At 65.2% G+C, this 23,639-nt stretch overlaps 1 protein-coding gene across 1 annotated transcript; it reads left to right on the top strand.

Annotated features, from left to right (window-relative positions):
• The first annotated feature begins 263 nt into the window (after window positions 1-263).
• On the top strand, window positions 264-23,244 carry MYO15A (myosin XVA). The gene is made up of 64 exons (XM_027900304.1): window positions 264-3,992; window positions 4,852-4,934; window positions 5,137-5,200; window positions 5,306-5,415; window positions 5,644-5,718; window positions 5,901-5,991; window positions 6,138-6,143; window positions 6,478-6,581; window positions 6,957-7,020; window positions 7,107-7,220; window positions 7,421-7,582; window positions 7,680-7,793; window positions 7,893-7,951; window positions 8,107-8,230; window positions 8,311-8,406; window positions 8,487-8,618; window positions 8,884-9,009; window positions 9,183-9,260; window positions 9,650-9,804; window positions 9,930-9,975; window positions 10,108-10,232; window positions 10,480-10,597; window positions 10,687-10,862; window positions 10,942-11,026; window positions 11,299-11,352; window positions 11,472-11,553; window positions 11,637-11,767; window positions 12,653-12,748; window positions 12,839-13,074; window positions 13,696-13,874; window positions 13,965-14,037; window positions 14,198-14,389; window positions 14,552-14,646; window positions 14,727-14,815; window positions 14,895-15,021; window positions 15,148-15,209; window positions 15,332-15,395; window positions 15,508-15,646; window positions 15,886-15,976; window positions 16,060-16,156; window positions 16,380-16,501; window positions 16,589-16,648; window positions 16,831-16,906; window positions 17,284-17,399; window positions 17,483-17,601; window positions 17,686-17,827; window positions 18,050-18,161; window positions 18,296-18,370; window positions 18,768-18,973; window positions 19,041-19,174; window positions 19,257-19,323; window positions 19,458-19,530; window positions 19,756-19,829; window positions 19,919-20,001; window positions 20,150-20,280; window positions 20,402-20,496; window positions 20,923-21,000; window positions 21,241-21,337; window positions 21,426-21,586; window positions 21,689-21,822; window positions 21,923-22,056; window positions 22,588-22,721; window positions 22,907-23,047; window positions 23,130-23,244. Exons 1-64 carry the CDS (start codon window positions 264-266, stop codon window positions 23,229-23,231), a joined length of 10,509 nt encoding a protein of 3,502 aa, XP_027756105.1. The 3' UTR covers window positions 23,232-23,244.
• The last annotated feature ends 395 nt before the right edge of the window (window positions 23,245-23,639 follow it).

The following is a 23,639-nucleotide window of genomic DNA, read 5'->3' as shown; positions in this document are numbered from 1 at the left end:
GCGGGAGGCAGGAGCAGCTCCCCGGGCTGCCCCGGGGCCCGTCCCGCCGCCCCAGCGCGATGCCAAGCGGGCGGCCGCCGGCGCCCGAGGGAGCCGCGCACGGGCATGTGCCTCGCCAAAACCAGGCCCAGGTAAATACCCTCCCAGGGCAGGCGGCGGGGTCGGGAGCCGGACGGTGTGCCGGGAGCCGGCTCGTGCCGGCACAGGGCATCGCCTTCCAGAGCCCCACCGGGGCCGGAGCATGAGCACCCGCCACCGCCGGGATGGCTGGCAAGAAGGGGGACCCCAAAAAGGAGGCCAAAGGGAAAGGGAAGGCTGGAAAGAAGGGCAAGAAGGAGGAGCCCAGCGAGTCAGAGGATGCCTCGGATGCAGAACTGCTGAAGGAAGAGGAGAGCGAGGAGACGGAGGTGGTGGAGGAGGAGAAGCATGAGGAGGAGGAAGCTGCAGAGAAGCCCAAGAAGGGGAAGGGGAAGGAGAAGGGGAAGGAGGAGAAGGGGAAGGAGGAGAAGGGGAAGGAGAAGGAGAAGAAGGGGTTGCCCAAGGCAGGGGTGGCAAAGAAGATAGGCCGGGGAAAGAAGGTGCAACTGGAGACGCAGGAGGAGGAGGATGAGAGCGATGCCACGGTGGCCAAGAAGAACTTGAAGGGCACCTCCAAGATGGTGATGGGGCTGACTACCGACAAGAAGAAGAAAGGGGCCAAAGGTGCGGAGGCCAAGGGCCAACCCAAAGCATCTGCGGAACCCGGCCTGACCGAGGAGGAGGAGGCGGCAGCACCACCAAAGGCCCGGGCGAAGCGGAGCCTCCGCAGCACTTCGAAGCTCTTCCTGGGCTTCAAGAAGCTGGGGCTGCATCGGCCCAAGAAGGGGCAGTTCAAGAACACGTCCCGCTTCTTCTGGGGGCTGCATAAACAAAGCACCAAGAAGAGGAAGAAGAAGAAGAACAAGGCGGTGCTCAAGTCCACCTCAAACCTGATGATGCGCTTCAAGCACGTGGGCAAGAAGAGGAAGGAGGAGGCCGCCAAGGAGGAGGCCGCCAAGAAGCTGGCCTCATCGAAGCCATCGTTCCTGCTGCTGCGGCGGGGCGGGCAGGAGGCCGAGAACGGCGCGTCGCTCTTCCGCCGGTGCCCGGAAAGGAAATTCAAGCCGCGGGCACGGGTGCTGAGCAAGGCGGCCGCCGCCACGGGCTGGCTGGCCAGGAAGGTGCTCTCGCGGCGCGGGCGGCTGACAGGGCTGACGGGGGGCAGCCGGGCGACCGACACGGCCTGGCTGTCCCGTATCGGTGCCAGGAAGCTGCCGTTCCCTGCGGAAGACGAGATCCTCAGGCACCGGGCCAACATGAAGCGGATCCCTGGCAGCAGCGGGCTGCCGGCCCCCGGCACTGCGCGGCAGGGCAGCATGGTGAGGCGGCCGTCCCGGCGGCGCTCCCAGCACGCGCCGGCGGAGCCGCCGGTGCCACGCTACGGGTGGGCCGAGGAGGAGGACAGAGCCTTCAGCCGCCGGCGTGGCTACGGCAAGGAGGAGGGTGCAGCCTACGGCTCCCGCCGTGGCTACGCCAAGAAGAAAGATGGAGCCTACGGGCCCTGGAGCGGCCGCCCCAAGGAGGAAGGTGGAGCCTACAGCACCCAGCACGGCTACGCTGAGGAGGATGGAGACTACGGCCCATGGCACGGCTACACTGATGAGGAAGATGGAGCCTACAGCCCCCAGCATGGCTACTCTGAGGAGGAAGAAGGCTACATGCAAAGCCCAGCCTACCCGGCCGGGTACAGGTTTGGGGACGTGGTGCCGACCCCCTATGCTGACTACCCTGGCTATGAGACAGAGGAGGAGGAGTATGATGGCTATGGGGGGTTTTGGGAGGAGGGTGACCCGCCAGGGCATCCCTATGGCTACACAGAGCTCGAGGATGAGGGGCCGTTTGGTGGTGGGTCCCCCCTTGGCCTCTATGACCCCTATGGCAGCGACCCCGAGTATGGAGAGGAGGCAGGGGGGCCCTTTGGCTACAGGGGGGACCCTTATGAGGACTTTGGGGAGCCCTTTGCTGGGGGGTACCCAGGGGAGGAGTACCCTGAGCACCGCATTCAGTACAGCGAGGGGGGGTGGGCGCCGCATGCCCAGTCCTCCTGCAACCCCTACGCCCTGGGCCTGGAGGAGATTGCCGAGGCCGAGGAGCCCGAGGAGTGGGAGGAAGAGGAGGAGGAGGAGAAGGACTATCCCTTCTCCATCCTCAGCGCCTCCTCACTCCGGGGCATGCGGGAGACTCTCTCCTCCAAGCTCTCCCTCAACAGGAAATTCAGGCTCTTCCCCCGGCCCCAGGTCAAGCTTTTCGGCAGGGACCGCCTGGACGTCCCCCTCCCGCCGTCCCCCCACCTGCCCGCAGCCCGTGACGAGGACGATTACGACGAGTACGAGCCGCCGCGGCCCCCGGCAGCCCCCGGCCCCGCAGCATCCCCGGCACGCCGGGTTTCGGCAGCGCGGGCGTGCGGGAGCCCTCTGGGGCAGTTCCTCCAGCGCTCCCTCTCGCAGCCCCAGAGCCACTCGCCCCGGGGTGCGGGGGGATTGCGGGGCCCCCGCACCCCCCAGCCCTCCTACAGACGCTCCAGCCGCAGGCTGGCGGGGACGGAGAGCGCCGGTTCGGGGGGCCGGGACCCACCACCGCGAGCATCTCCAGCCAGGGACCCTTCCCCGCCGGCGGGGCCCTGGGTGCAGCCCCCTCCCCGGGAGCCGGGGGCTGCGCGGCGGCCGTCGCTCCGCAACCCCTTCGCCAACCCCGTGCGCTCCCCGTCGCCGCCGCCAACCCGGCCTCGCCCCGGCAGCACACGGGGCGAGGGGTCGCTGCGATCCATCCGTGCCAGCCTCCGGCGCTTCAGCCCCGAGCCCCCCGCCCCGCCGCCGGCCGCCCCCCGCTCACCGGGGCCCGGGGGGAGGCGTTTGGGGGGCCCCTCGGCGGGGTCCGGGAGACCCCTGTCAACGCGGCGGAGCAGCCCCCCCGGGCTGCCGCTCCCCCAGGCCTGGCCACGGCTTCCCGAGCCCCCCACCAAGGCGGTGAAGCCGCTGCAGAGGACCCCCTTCCTGGCACCGTCCTCCCGCCCCGGCAGCCGCCGCCTCGGCCGCCCGGGCCCCTCCTGGGATGAGGAGCTGCCCCCCTGGCAGGGTGCCCCACGGGGTCTCGCCGGTGTGCCTCCCCCGCCCAGCCCCGCTCCCAGCACCCCCAAAAGCTTCATCCAGCGCATCGGGCAGCCCCTCGCTGGGATGGCCCCCCACTCCCCGCCGGCCAGGCCGCCTGCGGAAGCAGGGGGGCACAGCCCTTCCCCGGGGCGCTCCGTGGGGCAGTCCCTCGCATCGCTGCTCGTCAGGAGCATGGCTTCCACCAAAGGCCCTTCATCCTCACCTCCCACCCGCCACCCCTCCACCCGCTCGCCCTCCTTGCCCCGGCGCTCATCCCTGCGAGACGGCAGCACCCGCAGGTCACCGAGCCCACCGCCGGGACGCCGGGGCTGGGCCGACGCCGGGCGCCCCGTCCTGCCCTCCAACCCGCGTGGCAACCGGAGCCCCTCGCCGCAGCGTCGCGCCGCTTTCCCACCCCCCCACGGGCGAGCCCCCGGCTCCCCGGTCGGCCCCCGCCACGGCGCTCGGCCCCCGGGGCCGGCGGAGCCCGTCGAGGGCGAAGGGGTGGCCGGGGAGGAGGGCGCGGGGCGCTACGCGGTGGTGACGCCGCAGGTGCAGAGGTTGGGCTCCTTCCGGCGCGCGTCCCGCATGTACAAGCAGCACTGGTCCACGCAGCACGTCGTGCGGGTGCGGGAGATGCCCGACGCCTGGACGGCCGAGCAGGGGCCCCCCCAGCAGCCCACCCAGCGCAGCCGGCGGTGGGCGAGCCAGCGGGGAGCCGACATCGCCCGATACCTGAGCCAGCGCTCGCCGGCGGGCGGCTGGCGGGACAGGCACCCCTGGGCGGACGGGTACCTGGGCACCAAGCAGCCCTGGCGCACCAAGGTAACGCCGGCGGGGAGCCCCCCACGGGGGGATGGAGCCGGGGGGGGGCCAGCCGGCGGGGCCAGGGATGGGGTGGCGTGGTGAGGTGGATGCCGGCTCCCCGGGGAACAAAGGCGCTGGTGCCAGAGGGTTCGCAGCGCTCGGGGTGGGGGGCGCTGGGTGGGCTATGGGTGGTCTGGGTGCTGGCGGGGGTCCTGCCACGGGGAGCAGGCTGGAGGAGGGGGGGGGGGGCTCATCGCCCGTTGTGTGTCCCCCCCAAGGACGGCCCCTTTGGGGACACTTGAGTCTGGTGTATGGAAATGTGGAGACGCGATCCAGCGGGGCGGCACGGTGACCCGGCGGGTGTCCGCTTTCCTGCCCACCGCCTGGCCGGCCGCCAGTGCAGCCTCCTGGGTGACACCCGTCCTGTGTCACCTCTGCCCGTGGCCGTGGGGAGCAGCCTCAGCCCCGCGGCTCGGCCCCCTTCCACCACCTTCCCTGGAGGTGCCACCCTGCCCGGGAGCCTCCATCGCCCACCCTTTGCAGCCGTGGTAGGGATGGCACAGCTGGGGGTGGCACAGTGAGCAGGACTGGGCTTCTCAGGACCAGTCTTTCCTGGGACCATCTCCAAGGATGCCTTGGTGGCCCCATGTCCCTGTATCCAGCTCTGCTGCTCTTCCATGACACACAACGCTCTTGCTGGAGTACTGGTTGCAGGGCTGTGGGGCATTTTCTTGGGGTTCCTGCCATTACTGGCTTTGTGTCCCCTGGTTTGGGGTGACAGATGGTGGGTTTGGGGAGGTGGTGGTGACTGGGTGGGACAGCTGAGGGGTTTGGCACAGCCCTGCCCTGACAGAACTGGGGTGGTTGCTCTGTGCAGATGCAGTCGCTGTGCAGCCTGCCCATCATGCGGTACCAGGAGCCGCAAGAGGGAGACGGGCTGGAGGACATGACCCAGCTGGAGTGAGTGTCCCCATCCCCTTTGTGACCCGGGGGGCTGATGGGGCTGCATTTCCAATTGTGTACACTGGCCCAGCTGCTCCCACCCCATCCCATTCCAACATGGAGGCCACTCCAGTCTCCCAGGGCTGGAGATGCTGGGGACACATTTGGGGGCCCCTCCATCCCCCTGCCACCCCTTAATGCAGCCTCTGCCCCGTCCCAGGGACCTCCAGGAGGCCGCAGTGCTGAACAACATCCGGACGCGGTTCGAGCGCCAGCTCATCTATGTGAGTTTAGGGGGGCACAGCATCCCCCAAAGACCCCAGGTGTGAGGTCTTTGGGGGGCCACTGCCCTCCCAGGGCTCGCAGTCTCAAACCTCTCTCTCTGGCAGACCTACATCGGCAGCATCCTGGTGTCAGTGAACCCGTACCGGCTCTACAACATCTACGGGACGGAGCAGGTGCTGCAGTACGAGGGCAGAGCCCTGGGGGAGAACCCACCGTGAGTACCCAGGGGGTCCCCAGATATCCTGTAGGGATGGGGGCACTGCCACCCGCTGTCACCTACCTCTGGGTCCCACAGCAGCCCTGGGTGGCCCCAAACCCCTTGGGTGCTGGGTGCTGGAGCATCTGTGTCAGTGCATGGGGATGCTTGGGGTACATTTGGGGTCCTTGTGCCGGGGCACTGAGGCACCACACCCCCTCCCTCTTCTGCTTCCCCCCACCCCAGGCACCTCTTTGCCATCGCGAACGTCGCCTACTCCAAAGTGATGGATGCCAAACACAACCAGTGTATCATCATCAGGTGTGACACGGCTGTCCCCACGCACGGCCCCCCGGGGTGGCCCCTAGTCAGCACACCACCTTATTTGCTGGTGATGTGCCACAGGGGATGTGGTGCTGGGGTTTTGGGGAGGGTTTAGGATGGGCACCCCCTTGCTTGGCTGGGGATGATGACCCCAGCCGTGCTCCCACTCTGTATTTCAGTGGGGAGAGTGGGTCAGGGAAGACCGAAGCCACCAAGCTGATCCTGCGCTACCTGGCAGCCGTCAGCCAGAAACGCAGCACTGCCCCACAGGTAGGGCGATGCCCCTGGGGACACCCCCATCCCCGTGGATCCACGTCCCCATGTCCCCATCCTCTTCTCCCTGTGCTCTCCTCCACCTCTGCTCATGGTTCTGCTGCTCTCTCCTTCTCCCCACGCTTCCACGTGGACCACGGCAGATAGAGGTACTTGGGGGGACACGTGAGCTGGGACAGTTCAAGGGGATGGAACGTCGTGATGGCATCTTGGCCACATCACCCCAGCTGCAGGGGGATGGCGGGAGGGACAGGAGGGGCTCGGTGCATGAACGTGTTTGGGGTCCTTGTACTCTCTCACATTCTCATTTAACCTGGCTGTGGTGCATACCTCAAATTTGGGCACCCACGGGTGTCTGTACGGGGCTGGGGTGGCAGGGAGGGTGGCAGGGGGTGATGAGGGGGGTGCCCCCCCCGTGGGGACAACCCATGGTGTGTCGGGTGCCCAGGCTGACCCCCCCAGCTCTCCTCATCACCACAACAGATCCTGGAGGCGACCCCCTTGCTGGAATCCTTCGGCAACGCCAAAACCGTGAGGAATGACAATTCCAGCAGGTTTGGGAAATTTGTGGAGATCTTTCTGGAAGAGTAAGTAACGCTGAGCAACACCTGTGTGTGGCTGTTCCCCCCGTGTGTCCCCCTGCCCTGGGAGTGCCCAGCCCGGTCTCTCGCCCCGCTGCCAGGCTGACCCTGGGCTCTGGGGGGACACATGGGGATGCTTTTGGGGACAAACCGTGAGTTGGAAAGGTGCTAACACCTGAGGACAGGTGACTGTCCCTGGGGTGGAGGCAGGGACGCTGTGTCCTGGGCTGGAATCCTGACCCTTCCCAGTCCCCATCCCTGACCCCATGTCCCATGTGCTGGGGGGAGCATTGGGGCATGGGTGGGCGCCTCGGGGGGGGGGGGTTCCCAGCTCCTGCCCATGCCGAGGCTGCAGTGGTTGCCCCGCTCTCCCCCCTGCAGCGGCTTGATCTGCGGTGCCATAACCTCGCAGTACCTGCTGGAGAAGTCCCGCGTGGTCTTCCAGGTGTGTGGTGAGGGGGTCCTGGGCTCTGCCCCCCCACTCTGCTCCCCTCTGCCTCCCCCTCCCCAGCTCTGTCCTCTGCTCCCCAGGCCAAGAGTGAGCGCAACTACCACATCTTCTACGAGATGCTGGCGGGGCTGCCCGCCCAGCAGCGCCAGCGGTACTGCCTGCAGGGCGCCGAGACCTACTACTACCTGAACCAGGTAGTGAGTGTGCCCCTCCCCAGCCCCCCCCCTCACGCTGCCTGATTTTTGGGGGTGCAGGAGGATCCCTGAGTCCTCAGCGTGTGGCTGGGCAGGGTGCTCGGGGCAGGGTGACCCCCCCCACACACACACACTGGGTGCTGCTCGCCCACCCCACCCCATCCCCAAGACCCACTGATGGACCGAGGGGGTTGTGCCAGGGTGGGAACTGCGAGATTCCCGGCAAGGACGACGCGGAGGATTTCCGCCGGCTGCTCAACACCATGGAGGTGCTGAACTTCAGCGTGGACGAGCAGAACAGCATCTTCCGCATCCTCTCCTCCGTCCTCCACCTGGGCAACGTCTACTTCGAGAAATACGAGGTACCCTGCAGGGGAGCCAAGAGGTGCTTCCAGGGCGTGGTTCCTGGTGTGGCAGGTTGGGGTGGGGGGGTCATCACATCCCACCTCATCCCCACAGACCGACTGCCAGGAGGTGGCCACGGTGGTGAGCGCCACGGAGATCCGGACAGTGGCTGAGCTGCTGCAGGTGTCCCCCGAGGGCCTGCAGAAAGCCATCACCTTCAAGGTGACGGTGAGTGCAGGGGGGGCACAGGCAGGGAGGGGGGGGTCTCTGGTCCCTGGGGACCGTGGCTGGTGCTGTTAAAACTCCATCACGCTGTTTCCCAACCAGGAAACGCTACGGGAGAAGATTTTTACCCCTCTGACGGTTGAAAGCGCCGTGGATGCCAGGTAGAGGGAAGTGGGGCTGTGCTGCCAGGGACACACAGGGGGATTAACCCTCAGGAATGGGGTGGGAGGTGAAATGCCAGCTGGGAAAAGAGATGGTCAGGCACACAGTGCCATGTCATGACATTCCAGAGCTCCATAGCTCTTCTCCTTCCCAGGGATGCCATTGCCAAGACCCTCTACTCCCTGCTCTTCGGCTGGCTCACGGACCGCATCAACAAGCTGGTGTACCCGCGGCAGGAGGCCCTCTCCATCGCCATCCTGGACATCTACGGCTTCGAGGTGAGCAGGATCCGTCCCAGCTCCATCCTGGCTCAGTCCCAGCTCCATCCTCCTGGGGTCTCAGACCTTCCTTCTCGCAGGACCTCAACTTCAACAGCTTCGAGCAGCTGTGCATCAACTACGCCAACGAGTACCTGCAGTCCTTCTTCAACAAGATCGTCTTCCAGGAGGAGCAGGTGGGTCAGTGGGCAGTGCCAGGCTGTGCCCCCATGACAGGGGGATGGGGCTCGGGTGTGACCTGGTGCTGGCCCCGCAGGAGGAGTATCTCCGGGAGCAGATCGAGTGGAAGGAGATCCCCTTCACTGACAACCAGCCCTGCATCGACCTCATCTCCCAGAAACCCTACGGCATCCTGCGGATCCTGGATGACCAGAGCTGCTTCCCCCAGGTGAGGGGTGCCTGGTGATGAGGTGGCAGCACTGTGTGATCACTGTGGTCATGGAATCACTGTGGCCAAGGGCTGCTCTTCTCCTGGGCTGTCCTGGACAACCCGGGAGACCCCCTGGATTCCACCAGACTGGATAAGCCCCAGGAAACCTGGAATCATCGTAGAATCCCAGAATGGTTTGGGTTGGAAGGCACCTTAAAGCTCACTTAGTTCCAACCTGCTGTGAGCCGCCCAAGCTGTGTCTCATCCCTGCATCCCTCCCCAGGCCACCGACCACACGTTCCTCCAGAAGTGTCACTACCACCACGGCACAAACCCGCTCTACACGAAGCCCAAGATGCCGCTGCCCGAGTTCACCATCAAGCACTATGCAGGGAAGGTGACCTACCAGGTGTGTGGCAGGGGGATGCCCAGCTGGGGTTTTGAGCAGGAGGTTGATCCTGCACCAAGCAGGGAGGTGCAGTACAGGGTGTCTGGCTGGGATCCCCCATGCTGGCCTGGAGCTCCTCGCCTTGCCCCGTTGTGCCGCCAGGCTCCTCACCGTGAGGTTTTGCTCTTTGCCAGGTTCACAAATTTTTGGATAAAAACTACGACCAGGTCCGTCAGGATGTGCTGGACCTGTTCATCAGCAGCAAGACCAAGGTAGGGCCCTGCCTGAGCCTGGTTCGGTGGTGACACAGGATACTGGTGGCCCCCTTCCATACATCCCTTTTCATGTCCCCAAGTGTGTGTCCCCATGACTGGTGAAGCCAAGGGGGACCTGAGGCAGAAGATGCCTCTGGCTCCACCCTGTGCCTCTGGGCTTTGATCCCTCAAGCATTTGACACAAATGGCCACATGGGCTGCTCTTATGCTTTGTATCCTAATCCATATCCTCATCCCTATCCCTATCCAGGGAATCCAGCCACAAATAGGGGATGCAACTGCTTAGAGCTGGGCAAAAAGGCAGTGACTGGGCTGGGAAGAGGAGCCAGGGGAGCTGCACCATCCTGGCCACCTTTCTCCTCACTAACCCTTCTCATCTCCCCAAGGTGGTGGCCAATCTCTTCTTCGGCCATGCCCAGGTGATAGCCCGGCAGAGGAGCCTCATCCGGAGGAGCAGCACCAGGACACGGCGGTACAAGGCTCCCACTGTGGCCGCCCGCTTCCAGCAGTCGCTCCTGGAGCTGGTGGAGAAGATGGAGAGGTCAGGGTGGGCAGGGTGGGCAGCCAGGCCATGCCTGGACAGGGTGACAGTGGAACTTGAGCCTGAGCTGGCAGGGCTGGCTTTGTCCCCTGTCCTCCACAGCTAATGGGGTCTCTCTGTTGCAGGTGCAACCCCTTCTTCGTGCGCTGCCTCAAACCCAACAACAAGAAGGTGACAGCCAGGGCTTTCCAGCCTGCAGTGATGCCAGTGCTGCCTGCCCCACTGGCACTGGGAGCGTGGTGGGAACACACTCAGCAGGGCAGCCAGGCCAGCCACTGAGGTTTCTTCCTGTTCCCTCCCCAGGAGCCGGGGCTCTTCGAGGCTGATGTGGTCAGCAGCCAGCTGCGCTACTCGGGCATCCTGGAGACCATCCGCATCCGCAAGGAGGGCTTCCCCATCCGCATCCCCTTCCTCGTCTTCATCGACAGGTGCCTGGGGGCTGTGGGTGGGGTACTGCCATGTGGCCCCGTGAGAGGAGACCACAGAGCTTGAGGGTGTTTTTGGGGGCCATGTTTGGGCCGGGGTTCCCCACAGTGGGAGCTGGGAGCCCCTCACTTGGATGCACAGCTCTGGGAGAAGCTGCATCTCCCAGCACGGTGCTCATCACGGCAGGGAGGGTCCATGCTGGGGTCCAGGCAGGGTCCTGCATGGTGACAGGGTCATGGGCCCACCCAGGTACCGCTGCCTCGTCGACATGTGGTCCAACATTATTCCCAATGGAGCCAACTGCGTGGAGATGCTGAGGAACCTCTGCACTGTTAACCCCAGCATGTACTACGTCGGTGTCACCAAGGTACCGGTCTGGGAGGGGTTTTGGCTCCAGTGGTTCCCTGGGGGGTGGTGGCCAGGGCAGGGGGCTCACGGTGTCATCCCTGCTCCCAGCTCTTCCTGAAGGAGCAGCTGTACCAGGCACTGGAGAGCAAGCGAGCCCGTGCCCATCACCTGGCCGCGCTCACGCTCCAGCGCTACGCTCGCACCTTCTTCATCAAGCGGCGCTTCCGCTCCCTCCGCCGCAAGATCATCCTCCTGCAGACCCGGGCGCGGGGATACCTGGCCAGGTGGGGGTCCTGGGGGGGCTCTGGTGGGTGGGTGGCAGAGGGTGATGGGCGGCAGAGGGTGACGGGTGCCCTTCCGCAGGCAGCGGTACCGGCGCATGCGGCACACGCTCATCAAGTTCAGGTCGCTGGTGCACATCTATGTGAACCGCCGGCGATACCTCAAGGTGAGCTGGGGGCTGGCACGTCCCAGGGGTGTCCTGGGCACCTGCTCCCACCCTGCTGCATGTTCACTGGAGGGTTTGCAGAAAGCACCCCCAAATCCTGAGCCCCTCCAGGCCCCACGCTACCACCTCCTCCGTGTCCCATGGGGCACTGATGGTACCTGCTTGATGAAAACCTGGTGATACTGGGGAAGGCAACGGCACCCCCCAAATTCCTGCTGCCTCTGGGTCTCCCTCCCTTCTGCTGGGACTCACAGTGGCTGTTCTGCTTGCAGAGGAAGGAGGATGCTCGCCGGCGGGCTGAGGAGGAGAAGGAGAGGATGAAGGAGGTAACAGGCTGTGTTGCTGTACCCTTGCTCCTGCCACGTGCTCACCCGCTGAGGCACCCATGGGTGCTGGCACTGGGAGCAGTGTGACGAGTGGGCAAATCCCTGTGCTGCGGCCACAGGAGCTGACACGGAGGGAGGTGGTGGATGTCACCCACCTGGAGATCCCGGCCGAGCTGATGGGGCTGCTGGAGGCCGCTGCAGGTGAGCAGGTCCTGCAGTGCCATCGCCCCCAGCCCCTTGTCCCCATCCCCCTGGCCGTGCCGTAGCTGCCCCCTGTGCCACAGCCGCCCAGGAGGTGAATGCTGGCTGTGTGGTCCTGGTGCCGCCGCCGGCGCTGCAGCCTGACTCCAAACTCACCCTCCCGCTCGACATCAACGACTACCCCATGGCCAAGTACGTGCGGGGCCACTTCCAGGTAAGGTGGGCGCCGCGGCCTGGCACTGGGGAGCCTGTCCAGACAGCTTTTGGGGGGTCCCCGGCACCCCGGTCGTGGCTGAGCGTTTAGAATCAGGGTCCTTGCGGCGCTTCCCCACACCATCCCACCGGGCTCTGCCCCAGCTTTGGCCCCAGGGGCGCCACGGGGAGCAAGAGAGGCTGGTTGTGGTACTGTGGTGAGCTGGCTGCCACCTCCCTCCCTCCCCTTGGGTTCCTGTCATCTCCAGAGGCCGGGGGGACCATGCTGAGGCTATCGGAGAGAGACCCGCTGAGCCCTCCTGGACGCCCGGCGCGGGGCGGATCCGGAACGCTGGGGCGGGAGACCAGGTCGCTTTGCTCCCGGGACCCCGGCCCCATCCCCGGCCACTTTGCCCCATTCCTCCTCTTTGCCCTCTGTTTTTGCCCTGTGTTCCCCTGTTCCCAGCATTTTGAGTGGTAGCACCAGGGCTGGACCCTGCTCTCAGTGCCGGCATAGAATCATAGACTGGTTTGGGTTGGAAGGGATGTTAAAGCCCATCTCATTCTAAACCTCCTGCCATGGGCAGGGACACCTTCCACTAGACCAGGTTACTCCAAGCCCTGTCCAGCCTGGCCTTGGACACTTCCAGGGGTGGGGCAGCCACAGCTTCTCTGGGCAGTCTGTGCCAGGGCCTCGCCGCCCATCTCTGGTTCTGCCAAGGAGACAGCACAGCTTGAGCCCATCCCTACCCCATTCCCGACAGGCTGCCGGCCCCACCCTGTGCCCCAGCCCTTTGGCAGCCCCATAGTCCCCATCCAGCATCAGCAACACGCTCAGCACCCTGGGGCCGGCCCCTCGTGGCCTGAGGCTGTCCCCAGGTAGCCACGGGTGCGGGTGTCGCCGCAGGAACCGGCGTTCGGGATGCTGACGGCCCCGCTGAAGGCCCCCCTCACCCGGCTGGACGAGGAGCTGTGCCACGAGGCACTCAGCATCTTCCAGCTGGTAGGTGGGACGGCACGGGGCCCATCACCACAGTCCCCTGCCCGCTCCCTGCCCGGGGCCAGAGGGAGGACCTGGCTTTCCCCTTGGCAGATCCTGCGGTTCATGGGGGACCCAGGGCTGGGCGGCCTGCAGGAGACCCTCTTTGGCAACTACATCGTGCAGAAGGGGCTGTCGGTGCCAGGGCTGCGGGATGAGCTCCTGGCACAAGCTGCCAACCAGGTCTGGCGGAACACCAACGTCAACAACGAGGAGCGGGGCTGGCTGCTGTTGGCCACCTGCCTCAGCGCCTTCCCCCCGTCCGCCGCCTTCGACAAGTACCTGCTCAAGTGAGCCAGGGGTGGGCGTGGGGATGGGGAGCAGGGATGGCTGGGACCCTTGGGGATAGGCTGGCATTTGTGCCTGGGGACACTGCTGTGGGTCTTCAGGGAACTCTCCTGGCACCTGTGCCTGAGGATGCTGCCCAGCCTGGCACACGTGGCCAGGGATGCTGACCAGATCCTGTTGGGGTTGCTCTGAGATACCTTCAAAATTCCTCTGGCCATCCTGGCACATATGCTCAGGGAGGCCTCCCAGGTCCAGCTGGAGATGCTCTGAGATCCCTCTTGGATCCCTAGAGCCAACCTGGGATTATGCTCAGGTTTCCCCATGATCTATTGAACCAGCCTGGCACATGAGCCCAGGATGCTACTACACAAATCCCTCAGGGGATGCTCTGAGGTCCCTCTGTGTTCCCCAGGGACATCCTGGCACATGTGCCCAGGGATCCTGCCCAGGTCCCTCCAGGTGCTCCCTGAGGTCCCTCTGAGATCCCTTGGGCCAGCCTGGCCCACGCGCTCAGGATGCTGCCGAGATCCCTCCAGGGATGCCCTTAACCTCTCTGCGGTCCCCTGTGCCAACCTGGCACATGTGCCCGGGGTCCCTCCTGCAGCACTATCCCTTGCCCACAGGTTTGTCTCTGACTACGCCTTCGCTGGCTACAAGCCGGTGTGCCAGCGCAAGCTGATGCACGCCATGGCCCGGGCCCAGCTGGGCGCGGCGGCCGCCCGCGCCTTCCCGCCCTCGCTGCTGGAGTGGACAGCGAACCGGCAGCAGGCCAGCATGGCCCTCGACCTGCACTGCTTCAACGGTGCGGCTGGCACGGTGGCGGAGAGGGGCGGGCCCAGGGTGACCACCCTTATGGGTGGGAGGGACCAGCTCACCGCCTGTCCCTCCCCAGGTGACCAGTTCTCCTGCCCCATCCACTCCTGGAGCACGGGCGAGGACCTGGCAGGGGATGTCCTGAAGCACAGGTAGGCACCGGATTGGCGCCCATGGTGTCACCCCGGGGTTGTTTTGGGTGTGTCACCAGAAGCGGGGAGTCAGGATGCCCAGCTTGCGAGCAGGGTGTCCCCAAAAAGCTGGGGCACCGCTGGTAACCCATGCCCATCCCCAGCGTCTTGCTGTTGGCAGGGGGCTGGCAGAGGGCTGGCGTGGCTGGTCCGTGGCCATGAAGGTGGGTGCCCAGTGGGCTGAGCTGGCTGGCCATGACTACGTCCTGGATCTCATCTCCGACCTCGAGCTGCTCCGGGGCTTCCCCAGACAGAAATCCTGCTTCCTCATCGCATGGGATGGGACTGAGAGCCTCGGCAGGGACAGCCAGGTGTAGGTACCCGGGCAGGGATGGGTTCCCCGCTGTGGGACTGGTGGGAGGAACCCTGGCACCAGGCTGGATGGGTGCTGGGTAGGGGTGGGTGGGCTCCTGGAGGGGGGGATGTGGCACCTGGTGGGGTGGGTGCTCGGTGAGCGCATCCTCCCTCTCTGCAGGGTGCTGGGACATGGATTGGATTTGGATGAGGTGCCTCCTCCCCCAGCTGTGAAAGCCCCCACACTGCCCTCCACAGAGGTGTACCACCCCCATGGTAGGGCATCATCCCCCTGGCCCCTGGTGCTGCAGCGGAGCCCTGCTGCTGGCAGCTCATCCCTCCTCGCCCCCCTGCAGATGGGGAATTTGGGGAGCCACGCAGCCAGAAGGGTCTGGACCGGTACCTGGACAGCCTCTTCGATCCCGTGCTCTCCTACGGCAATGGGGTGAGAGGGCCTTCCCCCTGCCCAAGGCATTTCGGGGTGCAGGTGGCTTGGCCACCTTACCCTGATTCCTGCCCCTCAGGAGCTGGAGAAGCCGGCCATCCTCTCACAGAGGATGAAGGGAGGAGGTGGCGTGGGAGGGGGGGACAGTGGCAGCGATGTCAATCGGAGTGGACCCCCTGTGCCTGCGGAGATGCGTCAGCCGAGAGGTGAGTGGCCCGAGCACTCCCACATCCCACCCCAGCTCCCTGCCTGTTTTCCTGCCTGGTCCCTGGTGGGGCGGACATGTCTTCACTCAGGACCTCACAGCTGATCTCTCCTCTTTGCCCTTGCAGGTGCAGAGCCAGCCCTGTCCCCGCAGAGCCGGCCAGATGCCAACCAGCCACCCGGACCCCCGGTCAGTGCCGGAGGGCTGGTGGGGGTCAAGTCCCTCCTCTGCTTCAGGGCAGCTCCCTTGGGCAGCCCCTGGGGATGGGGGCAGCTGGGGGTGCCAGATGCTGATGGCGTCCCCTCTTGCAGGGCAGAGCAGCAGAGGGGACGCCAGCCTGCACACCCCAGCCCCGGCCCTACTCGCAGAAAGCCGGTAAGGGGTCCTGGTGCAGTGGGGTGGCCACGGGGGCTCGTGACACCGAGCCAGGGCCCAGGTGTGGGGGCAGTGTCCGGCCCCCCCCCGAGCCATATGCTTGGCCCCACAGCGGCCGTGGGGCGGCGATGGCCGGGAGAGCTGGTGCGGCATTCCCGGCTCAACTCGGAGCATTTCCCACGGCCCACGCACGACATCCGCAACATCATCCGCCAGTGCCAGCCAGCCCTGCGCAGCTCCCAGGCCCCCAGGTACCCACCTGGGTCCCCAGCCAAGCCATGGGCTTCTCCTCCCTGTGGGTCCACGTGCTGGCCCTGATGCCAGGGTGCAGGGAATGGTGGGGTGCAGGGAACGATGGGGTTGCAGGTGATGCCAGGCACAGGTGGCGCTGGGGTACAGGTAATTCCAGGGTGCAGGTGATACCAGCTACGGGTGATGCCAGGATGCAGGTGATTCCAGGTATAGGCAATGCAGGATGTTGTCTCTGCAGCAAGCTTTTTGGGAAGAAGGTGGACCCCCACGAGGAAGCCGTGCAGATCCTGAAGGAACAGCTCTCGGCAGCCCGGGTGCCAGCGGCTGTGGTAAGGATGTGGCTGCCCCCATGTCCCCCCCACCGGGCTAGGGGTGTCACTGGCCCTGAGCACAGCCCCTCTGTGCCTCACAGGGGCCCAAGGAGGTGGTGGCCACGGTGAAGCCGGTGCCCAGTGCCCGGTACCAGCTGCGAGCACCCACGGGGCGTCCAGCAGCCCCCCGGCCCCCAGGTATTGCTGGGCAGAGCTGTGGCACTGGGGGGGCCAGGGTGGAGTGGGACACCTCATCCTCCCAGTGGCACTGGGTGATGCCTTGTGCAGCCCTGTGCTAGTCTGGCTCCACAGCACCCTCATGGAGCGGCAACTGTCTCCCGCTCAACCGGACAGCTCCTCCTCGTGCCTCAGTTTCCCTGGGTGGACGGGCCTTCCTGCAGGGATTTCTGTCCCTTCACAGTCTTTGTCTCTCGGGAGCTCCCGTCTGAGGCCCAGCAGGTCCAGACCCAGCTGCACCGGAGCTGCAGTGAGGACTTCTACACCTACCACAACGTGCCCTGGAAAATATTCATCCGGAAGGAGGTACGGATTTACGGGGACACTCAGGTGCCAGGGTGCTACAGGGATAAAAGGAGGCTTTTCACCAAGCCCCGTTCTCTCTCCTGACAGGTTTTCTACCCTAAGGACAGCATCAACAACCCACTGCTGCTTGATCTCGTCTTTAGGCAGGTGAGGCACCAAGCTGGCCCCTAAGCCCCCTCAGGGGTCCCCTGGAAGCTGAGGTATTCCCCATTCCTACATTCCTGCCATGTAGGAGCTGCCCCAAGCCAGGGGGAGAGGGCAGGGCAGAGGGGCTGGGGTCCCACCACGCCCCCTGGCACGACCTGACTGCTCCTCACCCCCTTCCCCAGATCTTCAACGACGTCTTGTCCGACACCTGCATCCGGATCAGCCAGGAGGAGCGGCTCCGCTTGAAATCCCTCTTCGGTAACCCTCGACCACATCCCCACGTCCTGCTGCTCCCTGCCTGGGAGGCTCACACACCTTGGGGGGCTCACACACCTTGGGGGGCTCACACCCAGCCTCTCTGGTGCCTAGTCTCATCTCCTGCGGCCATGACTGGCCCTGCTTAAAGCTGGGGTAGTTTTGCTTCCAAAGGCAATGACCCCCCGGTAAGTTAGTGCTCCATAATGTCACAAGTTCTGTCAGGTCTCAGCCAGTTGCCAGCAGGACATGGGCCTCTCCATCACATTCCTGCCAGGCGTGGGAAGGCTATGATCATCCCTGCTCCTGCTGGGAACCGTCTCTGGATCCTTCCCAGGGAAGGGGGATGCTCACCAAGACGTATTTCCCTCTCTCCACAGCGGAAAACAAGCTGGACTCCTTCAGCCCCGTGGCCACCGAGAGTGTCAAGAGGGAGATCATCGCCGCGGCCCGGGATGGCTGTGAGGTGTATTTCTCCCGTCTCTTCCCTGCCACGGTGAGGGTTTGGCCGTGGGGCAGGTCAGCAGGGGGGATCACCACAGCCCTGTGCCCCTGGCTGAGGCACTGTCCTGCCCCCAGGGCAGTGTGGGGACGGGTGTGCAGATCCTGGCTGTGTCCCACGCCGGCATCAAGCTGCTGCGGCTGGTGAAGGGCACCAACGTCCCCGGGGAGCAGCTGCGGGTGCTGCGGGCGTACAGGTGGGGGTGAGGAGCGTGGGGAGGCCGGGGTGGGCTGGGTGCCGTGGGTGCCGGGTGTTTCAGCCTCCCCTCGCCCTGCCCCAGCTACGCCGACGTGCTCTTCGTGACCACCCCATCCAGGAACATGCTGGAGTTCAACCTGCGCAGCGAGAAGCTCATCCTCTTCTCCCCCAAAGCCCCCCAGGTCAAGGTCATGGTCGACCAGTTCATCACGGAGCTCAGGAAGGTGGGGGGTGCCCTGGGCCTGGGGCGAGAGGGGGCATGTCCTGGGGGTCAGACCCTGCCTGTGTGCCCACAGCTGGGGGGCTGGGTGGGCACCCTGTGAATGGGGCCATGCCTGGAGTTGGGGGGAACACCCTGGGGTGGTCCTGGGGCTGTGGGTGCTCGAAGCCCCTGTGCTGGGTGGGATGTGGGTGTCCCTGCACGCAACGGCTCCCGCTGTGCCCAGGACTCCCAGTACGTGGTGGCCGTCAGGAACTACAGCCCGGAGGATGGGGGACAGCTCAGCTTCCACAAAGGGGATATCATCCACCTCCAGTCCTTGGAGAATCCTGAGAGAGGTGAGAGGCTTCCACATAGCCCCCCACAGCAAAACACCCTCACGGGGGTGGCAGGACTGATGGCTTCACCCACTCCAGAGGTGGCCATGTACTTGTCTTGCACCCTGTGACGCTCTGTGTCCCCATGGTGTCAGACTACTACTATGGCTGCGTGGTCCGCAAGAAGGTGATGTACCTGGAGGAGCTGAAGACGGGCACCCAGGACTTTGGTGAGTGCCACACTGTCCCCATGCGTGTCCCTGGTGTGCCCTGAGCTGTGTTCTTTCTTGGGGCTGGGGCACAGGGCAGGATCCTGCCTCTGTTACCCCTCAGCAGGATGGTTTAGGGTCTTTTTGGCACCGACCCAATGCAGGGGGATGTTCCCCTGTGGGTCCCACCCTGAGTGGCACCGGGTGCTGCCCACATCCCTGCAGGTGACGGGCTTTGTGGGCCCCGTTCCCTGCCTTTACCGAAAATGCTGCTGAACTGCAGACGCTTCCAGCCAAAACCTGTGGCCAGATCACTGGAAAAGGCTGTGAAAGGCAGGAGGGAGCAGACAGAGGGTTTTTTGGGAGTGTCTACCTGGGCTGCCAATCCGGGGCCATCCCCACCATCTGCCCACTGCAGGGTGGAAGTTTGGGGCCATCCACGGCAGGCCAGGGCTCTTCCCTGCCGAGTACGTCCAGCCCGTCGCGGCGCCCGACTTCGTGCATCTGCCTGCGGAGAGGAAGGAGGAGCCCAGGGACAAGCAGGGCAGGGTGGCGGCTTCTGCGGCCGTGGCCGTGGCCGTGGCCTCCACTGCTGCTGCCCAGGAGCTGGACCGGAAAACTGAGGTGGGTTCTGGCCCGGGGCTGCCGCCCGGCGCTGGCTGTGCCCGGTGCCCACTGCCCCGCTCCGCAGGTGTCCCCGGCCAGTGCCACCTTCGCGGAGGGTCTGGAGGGAGACGGTGCCGAGCAGCTCAGGGATGTCCCGGGGACCTGCCCCATGCTGGCCTTCGCCCAGCGGCATTTCCGTGCGGCGCGACACGGGAGCACGTGAGTGTCCAGCGCTGGGACAGGGGACGCGCCCTGGCGGGGGACACCTGTGCCCACCTGCTCCCTGGAACCTCTATCCCAGGGATTCCTGTGGGACAAAGGCCAGGAGGGACATGCCCAGCGTGCTGGAGATGCTGACGTTCACCAAGGTACAGGGAAGTGGGGAGCCCCTGCCCTGCTGTCACCTGCAGCTCCCACTGAGATCCCAACGGGGAGCTCCCTGAATGGCACTCCATCATCCCTCTGGCTGCTCCCAGGAGCTGACCCTCTCCCCCCACTCCAGATCCCCATCCAGGAATCGCTCATTGAATTTGTGGATGGTGGCATCAACAAACTGGCTGCTGAGGCTTTCCAAGGTAGGCAGGAACATGAGCATCGTGTCCCCCTGTCCCCCGGCCATTCCCAGCCCATCCTCTGAGGACTGTGGGTGCAGGACCAGGATGGGCAGATGGAGTGGCCTGAGGGACTTAGGTCCTCTGGTCCCACTGCCCCATGTGCCTGTGACGTGCCCACCCAGGGGAGTTTGTCCCTGGGGAGGGGGTGCACTGAGCTGTGTCACCGCGTGGCTTTGTTATCCCCAGCTGTGATGAAGTTCATGGGTGACCACCCTCTGCGGGGGCAGACGGAGCTGGACGCTGTCTGCACCATCCTCAAGGTAAATCCACCACGGGGGCAGCGAGTCCTGGGGGTGGCCGGGGCAGTGGGTGGCCTGGGCAGTGGGTGGCAGCTGTGCCTGTCCCCCAGCTCTGCGCAGAGCACGAGGTCCTGCGGGACGAGGTGTACTGCCAGATCATCAAGCAGATCACCAACAACACCAGCGCCAAGACGTGAGTCCCTACACCTGCCTGGGACAGCAGAGGAGACACTCGTGTCCCTGGCTGGGCTGAGCAGCCACAGCGTGGGGGGAGACACGGGGACACCATCCCCAGGGCACTCTCGCCCTGCTCAGTGGCTTAGCCCTGGCTCTTCCCACAGGGACAGCTGCCAGAAGGGCTGGAGGCTGCTCTACATCCTCGCTGCCTACTACAAGTGCTCCGAGGTGCTCCGGCCCTTTCTCCTGGCCTTCCTGCAGGACGCTAGCAGGCACCCGGAGCTGCCCTTCCACGGTAGGGGCTGTGCACGCCCCAGGGTGCTGGGTGCACGCTGGGGAGGGACACCCTGGGATGTCACGGGGCTCAGGAGTGGTGGCTCAGCCCCGTCCTTCATCCCAGTCCCTGTTCCTGCCAGGCATCGCCAAAGCCTGCGAGCAGAACCTGCGGAAAACCCTGCAGTTCGGCGGCCGCAGCCTCTTCCCCAGCAGCATGGAGCTCAAGGCCATGGTGGTGAGGCTGGGGGCTTGTGGGTGCCTGTGGAATGTGAGCCAGGGCTGGTAGCAACTTGAGATGCCCCTCAGAAGTTCTGGATACCTGCATGGTCTTGGGATCCCTCCATGGGCTTGGGGATCTTGCCCAGACACTGCTCTGGAACTGAGCTGATCCTTTTCTGGGATCTTCCCAAAAGAGCACAGTCCTTTTTGGGGTCTGCTCTTCACTGCTTTGGGGGTGCCCCGAGCTTTCAGGGCTCCCCAGTGGGGATGCAGCTCTGTGGACACGGAGCTGGAGGCATGATGGCTCAGACAGGCAGGACGGGCAAGAGATGGGATGATCCCAGTGGGATAGTCCTGTGGGATAGCTGCAGGGTTCGGGGTGCCCTCTGGGGTCTTGCTGTGCAAAGGGCCCCCCTGCACCCCAACGAGTCCTCCCGTGCAGGCCGGACGCAGCGCCAAGCGCCAGCTCTTCCTCCTGCCCGGTGGCATCGAGAGGCACCTCAAGATCAAGACGTGCTCGGTGAGTCAGAGGGGGCAGGAGGCTCCGTGCACCCCAGGAGTGTGGTGACCCCCCCAAAGGGTGCAGAGGTGGGAGGGCCGCATTCCTCGCTGTCCCCACTGTGGGACTTTGCTCACTGGGAAAGGCGGATCCCTTCCCTGGGCAGCCATGTGGGATGAGCCTCAATGCAGGATGTGTTTGGTGGCCCGGAGCGCAACAGGGGGACGTGGCAGCGCCCCAGCCCCCTGTCCCTGTGCCCAGGTGGCTCTGGATGTGATCGAGGAGCTGTGCTGCGAGATGGGGCTGCAGCACCCAGAGGCTTTGGAGGAGTACATCCTCTTTGTGGTGACCAACAGAGGTGAGGGGCTGGTGGGGACAGGAGGGGACAGGATGGGACGGCCCTGCTGGTGGCGCAGTGGCCACGCTCAGGCTCCTGGGTGGCACAGGGCAGAGTGTGCGGCCACTGACCCGCCGGGAATACGTCCTGGACGTGGCTGCCGAGACGGAGTGCCGGGACACCAGCTACACCTTCTGGTGCCGCCGCGTGGTCTGGAGCCAGCCCCTCAAGTTCGACAACGAGCTCTACGTCACCGTCCACTACAACCAGGTCGGGCCACCCCATCAGCCTCCCCCGGGGCCACTTCCCTGTCCCCCCCAGAGCGTGCCCTGTCCCCAAGCTGTGTCCCTGTGCCCTGTTTCCCCCCACCAGGTGCTCCCTGACTACCTCAAGGGGCTGTTCACCGTCCTGCCGCCCGCGAGGCCGGGAGAGCAGCACTTCCCGCACGTGGCCAAGCTGGCTGCCCTCCAGCACCGAGCCAAGGACCACCACCACCTCCCCACCGCGTACGGCCAGGGATGGGGCATCCTGGGGGGGAAAAACACACATCCCGTGGGGTTTGGGACCCACTGGCCAGCGCTGGCCCTGACCTCGGGCTCCCCGCAGGCGGGAGATGCAGGACTACGTCCCCCCACAGCTCTTCCGCCTGCTGAAGCCGCAGTCCTGGCTGCAGATGGTGACCCAGCACGTCCAGCAAGCCAAGGCCCTCAGCGCCCACCAGGCCAGGGCACAGTTCCTGGGTGAGGGGACAGGGATGGGGACAGGGAGGTGACACGGATGGGGAGAGGATGCAGTGCTAATAAGGACAGAGTGCTAATGAGGATGCAGTGCTGCTGGAGACACAGTCCTGCTGGGGATACAAGGCTGTTGAGGATGGGATTTGTCCAGGAGGTGATGAAGATGGGAAGCATCATGCTGCCTGGAGGGTGATGATGATGGGGATGGAATGCTGCTGGGTGGCTTCTCTGCAGGGACTCTAGGACAGGCAGCTCCCTTGTGTGGAGCCTGAGGTGCTGCATGTGGAGGGCAGGACGCATTGGCAGAACAGGACAGGCTGCTCCCAGGCCCCTGTTTCCCTTAGCTGCTCCGGGGTCCAGTCCTGCTCCTGATCCAGAGCCTGAAGCAGTGCAAGGCTCCAGGAACCAAATCAGCTCCTGTCAGGCATGGAGCTGGCTGAGCCCTTGGCAGAGCCCCTGTGGGTGCAGTCCACCCTGGGGACCGGGCAGGAGTGGGTGGCAGTGGGCACTGAGACCCCGTCCTCCACCCTGCAGGGCTGCTGAGCGCCTACCCCATGTTCGGCTCGTCCTTCTTCTACATCCAGAGCTGCAGCAACAACGCCATCGTCTCGCCCTGCATCCTGGCCGTCAACCAGAACGGCCTCAACTTCCTCAGCAAGGAGACCCACGTAGGTGGTGGGGCTGAGTGGAACACTTGGGGTCATGGAATGGTTTGGGTTGGAAGGAACCTTTAAGGCTCATCCAGTTCCATGGGCACCTCCTGCTAGACCAGGCTGCTCCGAGCCCTGTCCAGCCTGAGATCCCTGCTCCCCTGGGTGGGGCTCACAGGGCCATTCCCCCCTGTTCCCACCAGGAACCCATCGCCAAGTTCTCGCTGAACGAAATCCAGTCCACGCGGACGCAGCGGCCGACGGCCGGATCCAGCTATCCCTACGTGGAGATCACGCTGGGAGACCTCCTGGCCCAGGGCATCACCCAGCTGCAGCTGGAGCAGGTTGGGGTCACCCGGGGAGGGCCCTGCTGGGGGTCCCGCGGCAGCGGCACGGCCACTGACCGCCGGCGTGTCCCCCTGGCAGGGCCTGGAGCTGTGCCGGGTGGTGGCCGTGCACATGGAGAGGCTGCTGGGAGCCCGGGAGAAGCGGCTGACGCTGCCGCCCAGCGAGATCACCCTGCTCTGAGCCCGCCGCGGCACCCCGGGACCCGCCGCGGGGCACAGCGGGTGCGGTGCCCCCGGGACGTCCCCAGCGCGGCCGGTGCCGCTGTCCCCGCTCGCAGCTCCAGTTGTTATGGGGTTTATACACGCCCGGGAGCCCGGCACGACTCGTTGTCCGTGGTTTTGTGCCTCACTCGCTGCCGCCGGGGGGATGCTGCCCCTCGTTCCTCAGTTTCCCTGTCCCAAGTGCCTTCATATCCCCATCCATCCCAGTGCCTGTTTCCCATCCCTGTGCCTCGTTTTCTCCATCCACTTCTGTGCCTCCTCTTCCCCATCCTTCCCCTGCCTGTTTCCCCATCCCGGTGTCCCAGTTCCCTCTCTATCCCGCCCTGTATCCATCCTCACTGTCCCGGTCCCGGTCCCGGTCCCGCCC

Source organism: Empidonax traillii, unplaced genomic scaffold (genome assembly GCF_003031625.1).
Source record: "Empidonax traillii isolate 1590-97213 ecotype Southwest subspecies unplaced genomic scaffold, ASM303162v1 scaffold717:size860381, whole genome shotgun sequence".
Lineage (NCBI taxonomy): Eukaryota > Metazoa > Chordata > Aves > Passeriformes > Tyrannidae > Empidonax > Empidonax traillii.
The sequence above is the reverse complement of the archived record's forward strand: the minus strand, read 5'-3'. Positions and strand labels throughout refer to the sequence as shown.

What these genes read in the sequence shown, in the direction of transcription:
- MYO15A (XM_027900304.1), top strand. Translation starts at nt 264, where the DNA reads ATGGCTGGCAAGAAGGGGGACCCCAAAAAGGAGGCCAAAGGGAAAGGG. An exon ending in TGGACATCTACGGCTTCGAG is followed by an intron (nt 8,231 to 8,310) that starts GTGAGCAGGATC and finishes TCCTTCTCGCAG; the next exon opens with GACCTCAACTTCAACAGCTT. An exon ending in TCAAACCCAACAACAAGAAG is followed by an intron (nt 9,976 to 10,107) that starts GTGACAGCCAGG and finishes TTCCCTCCCCAG; the next exon opens with GAGCCGGGGCTCTTCGAGGC.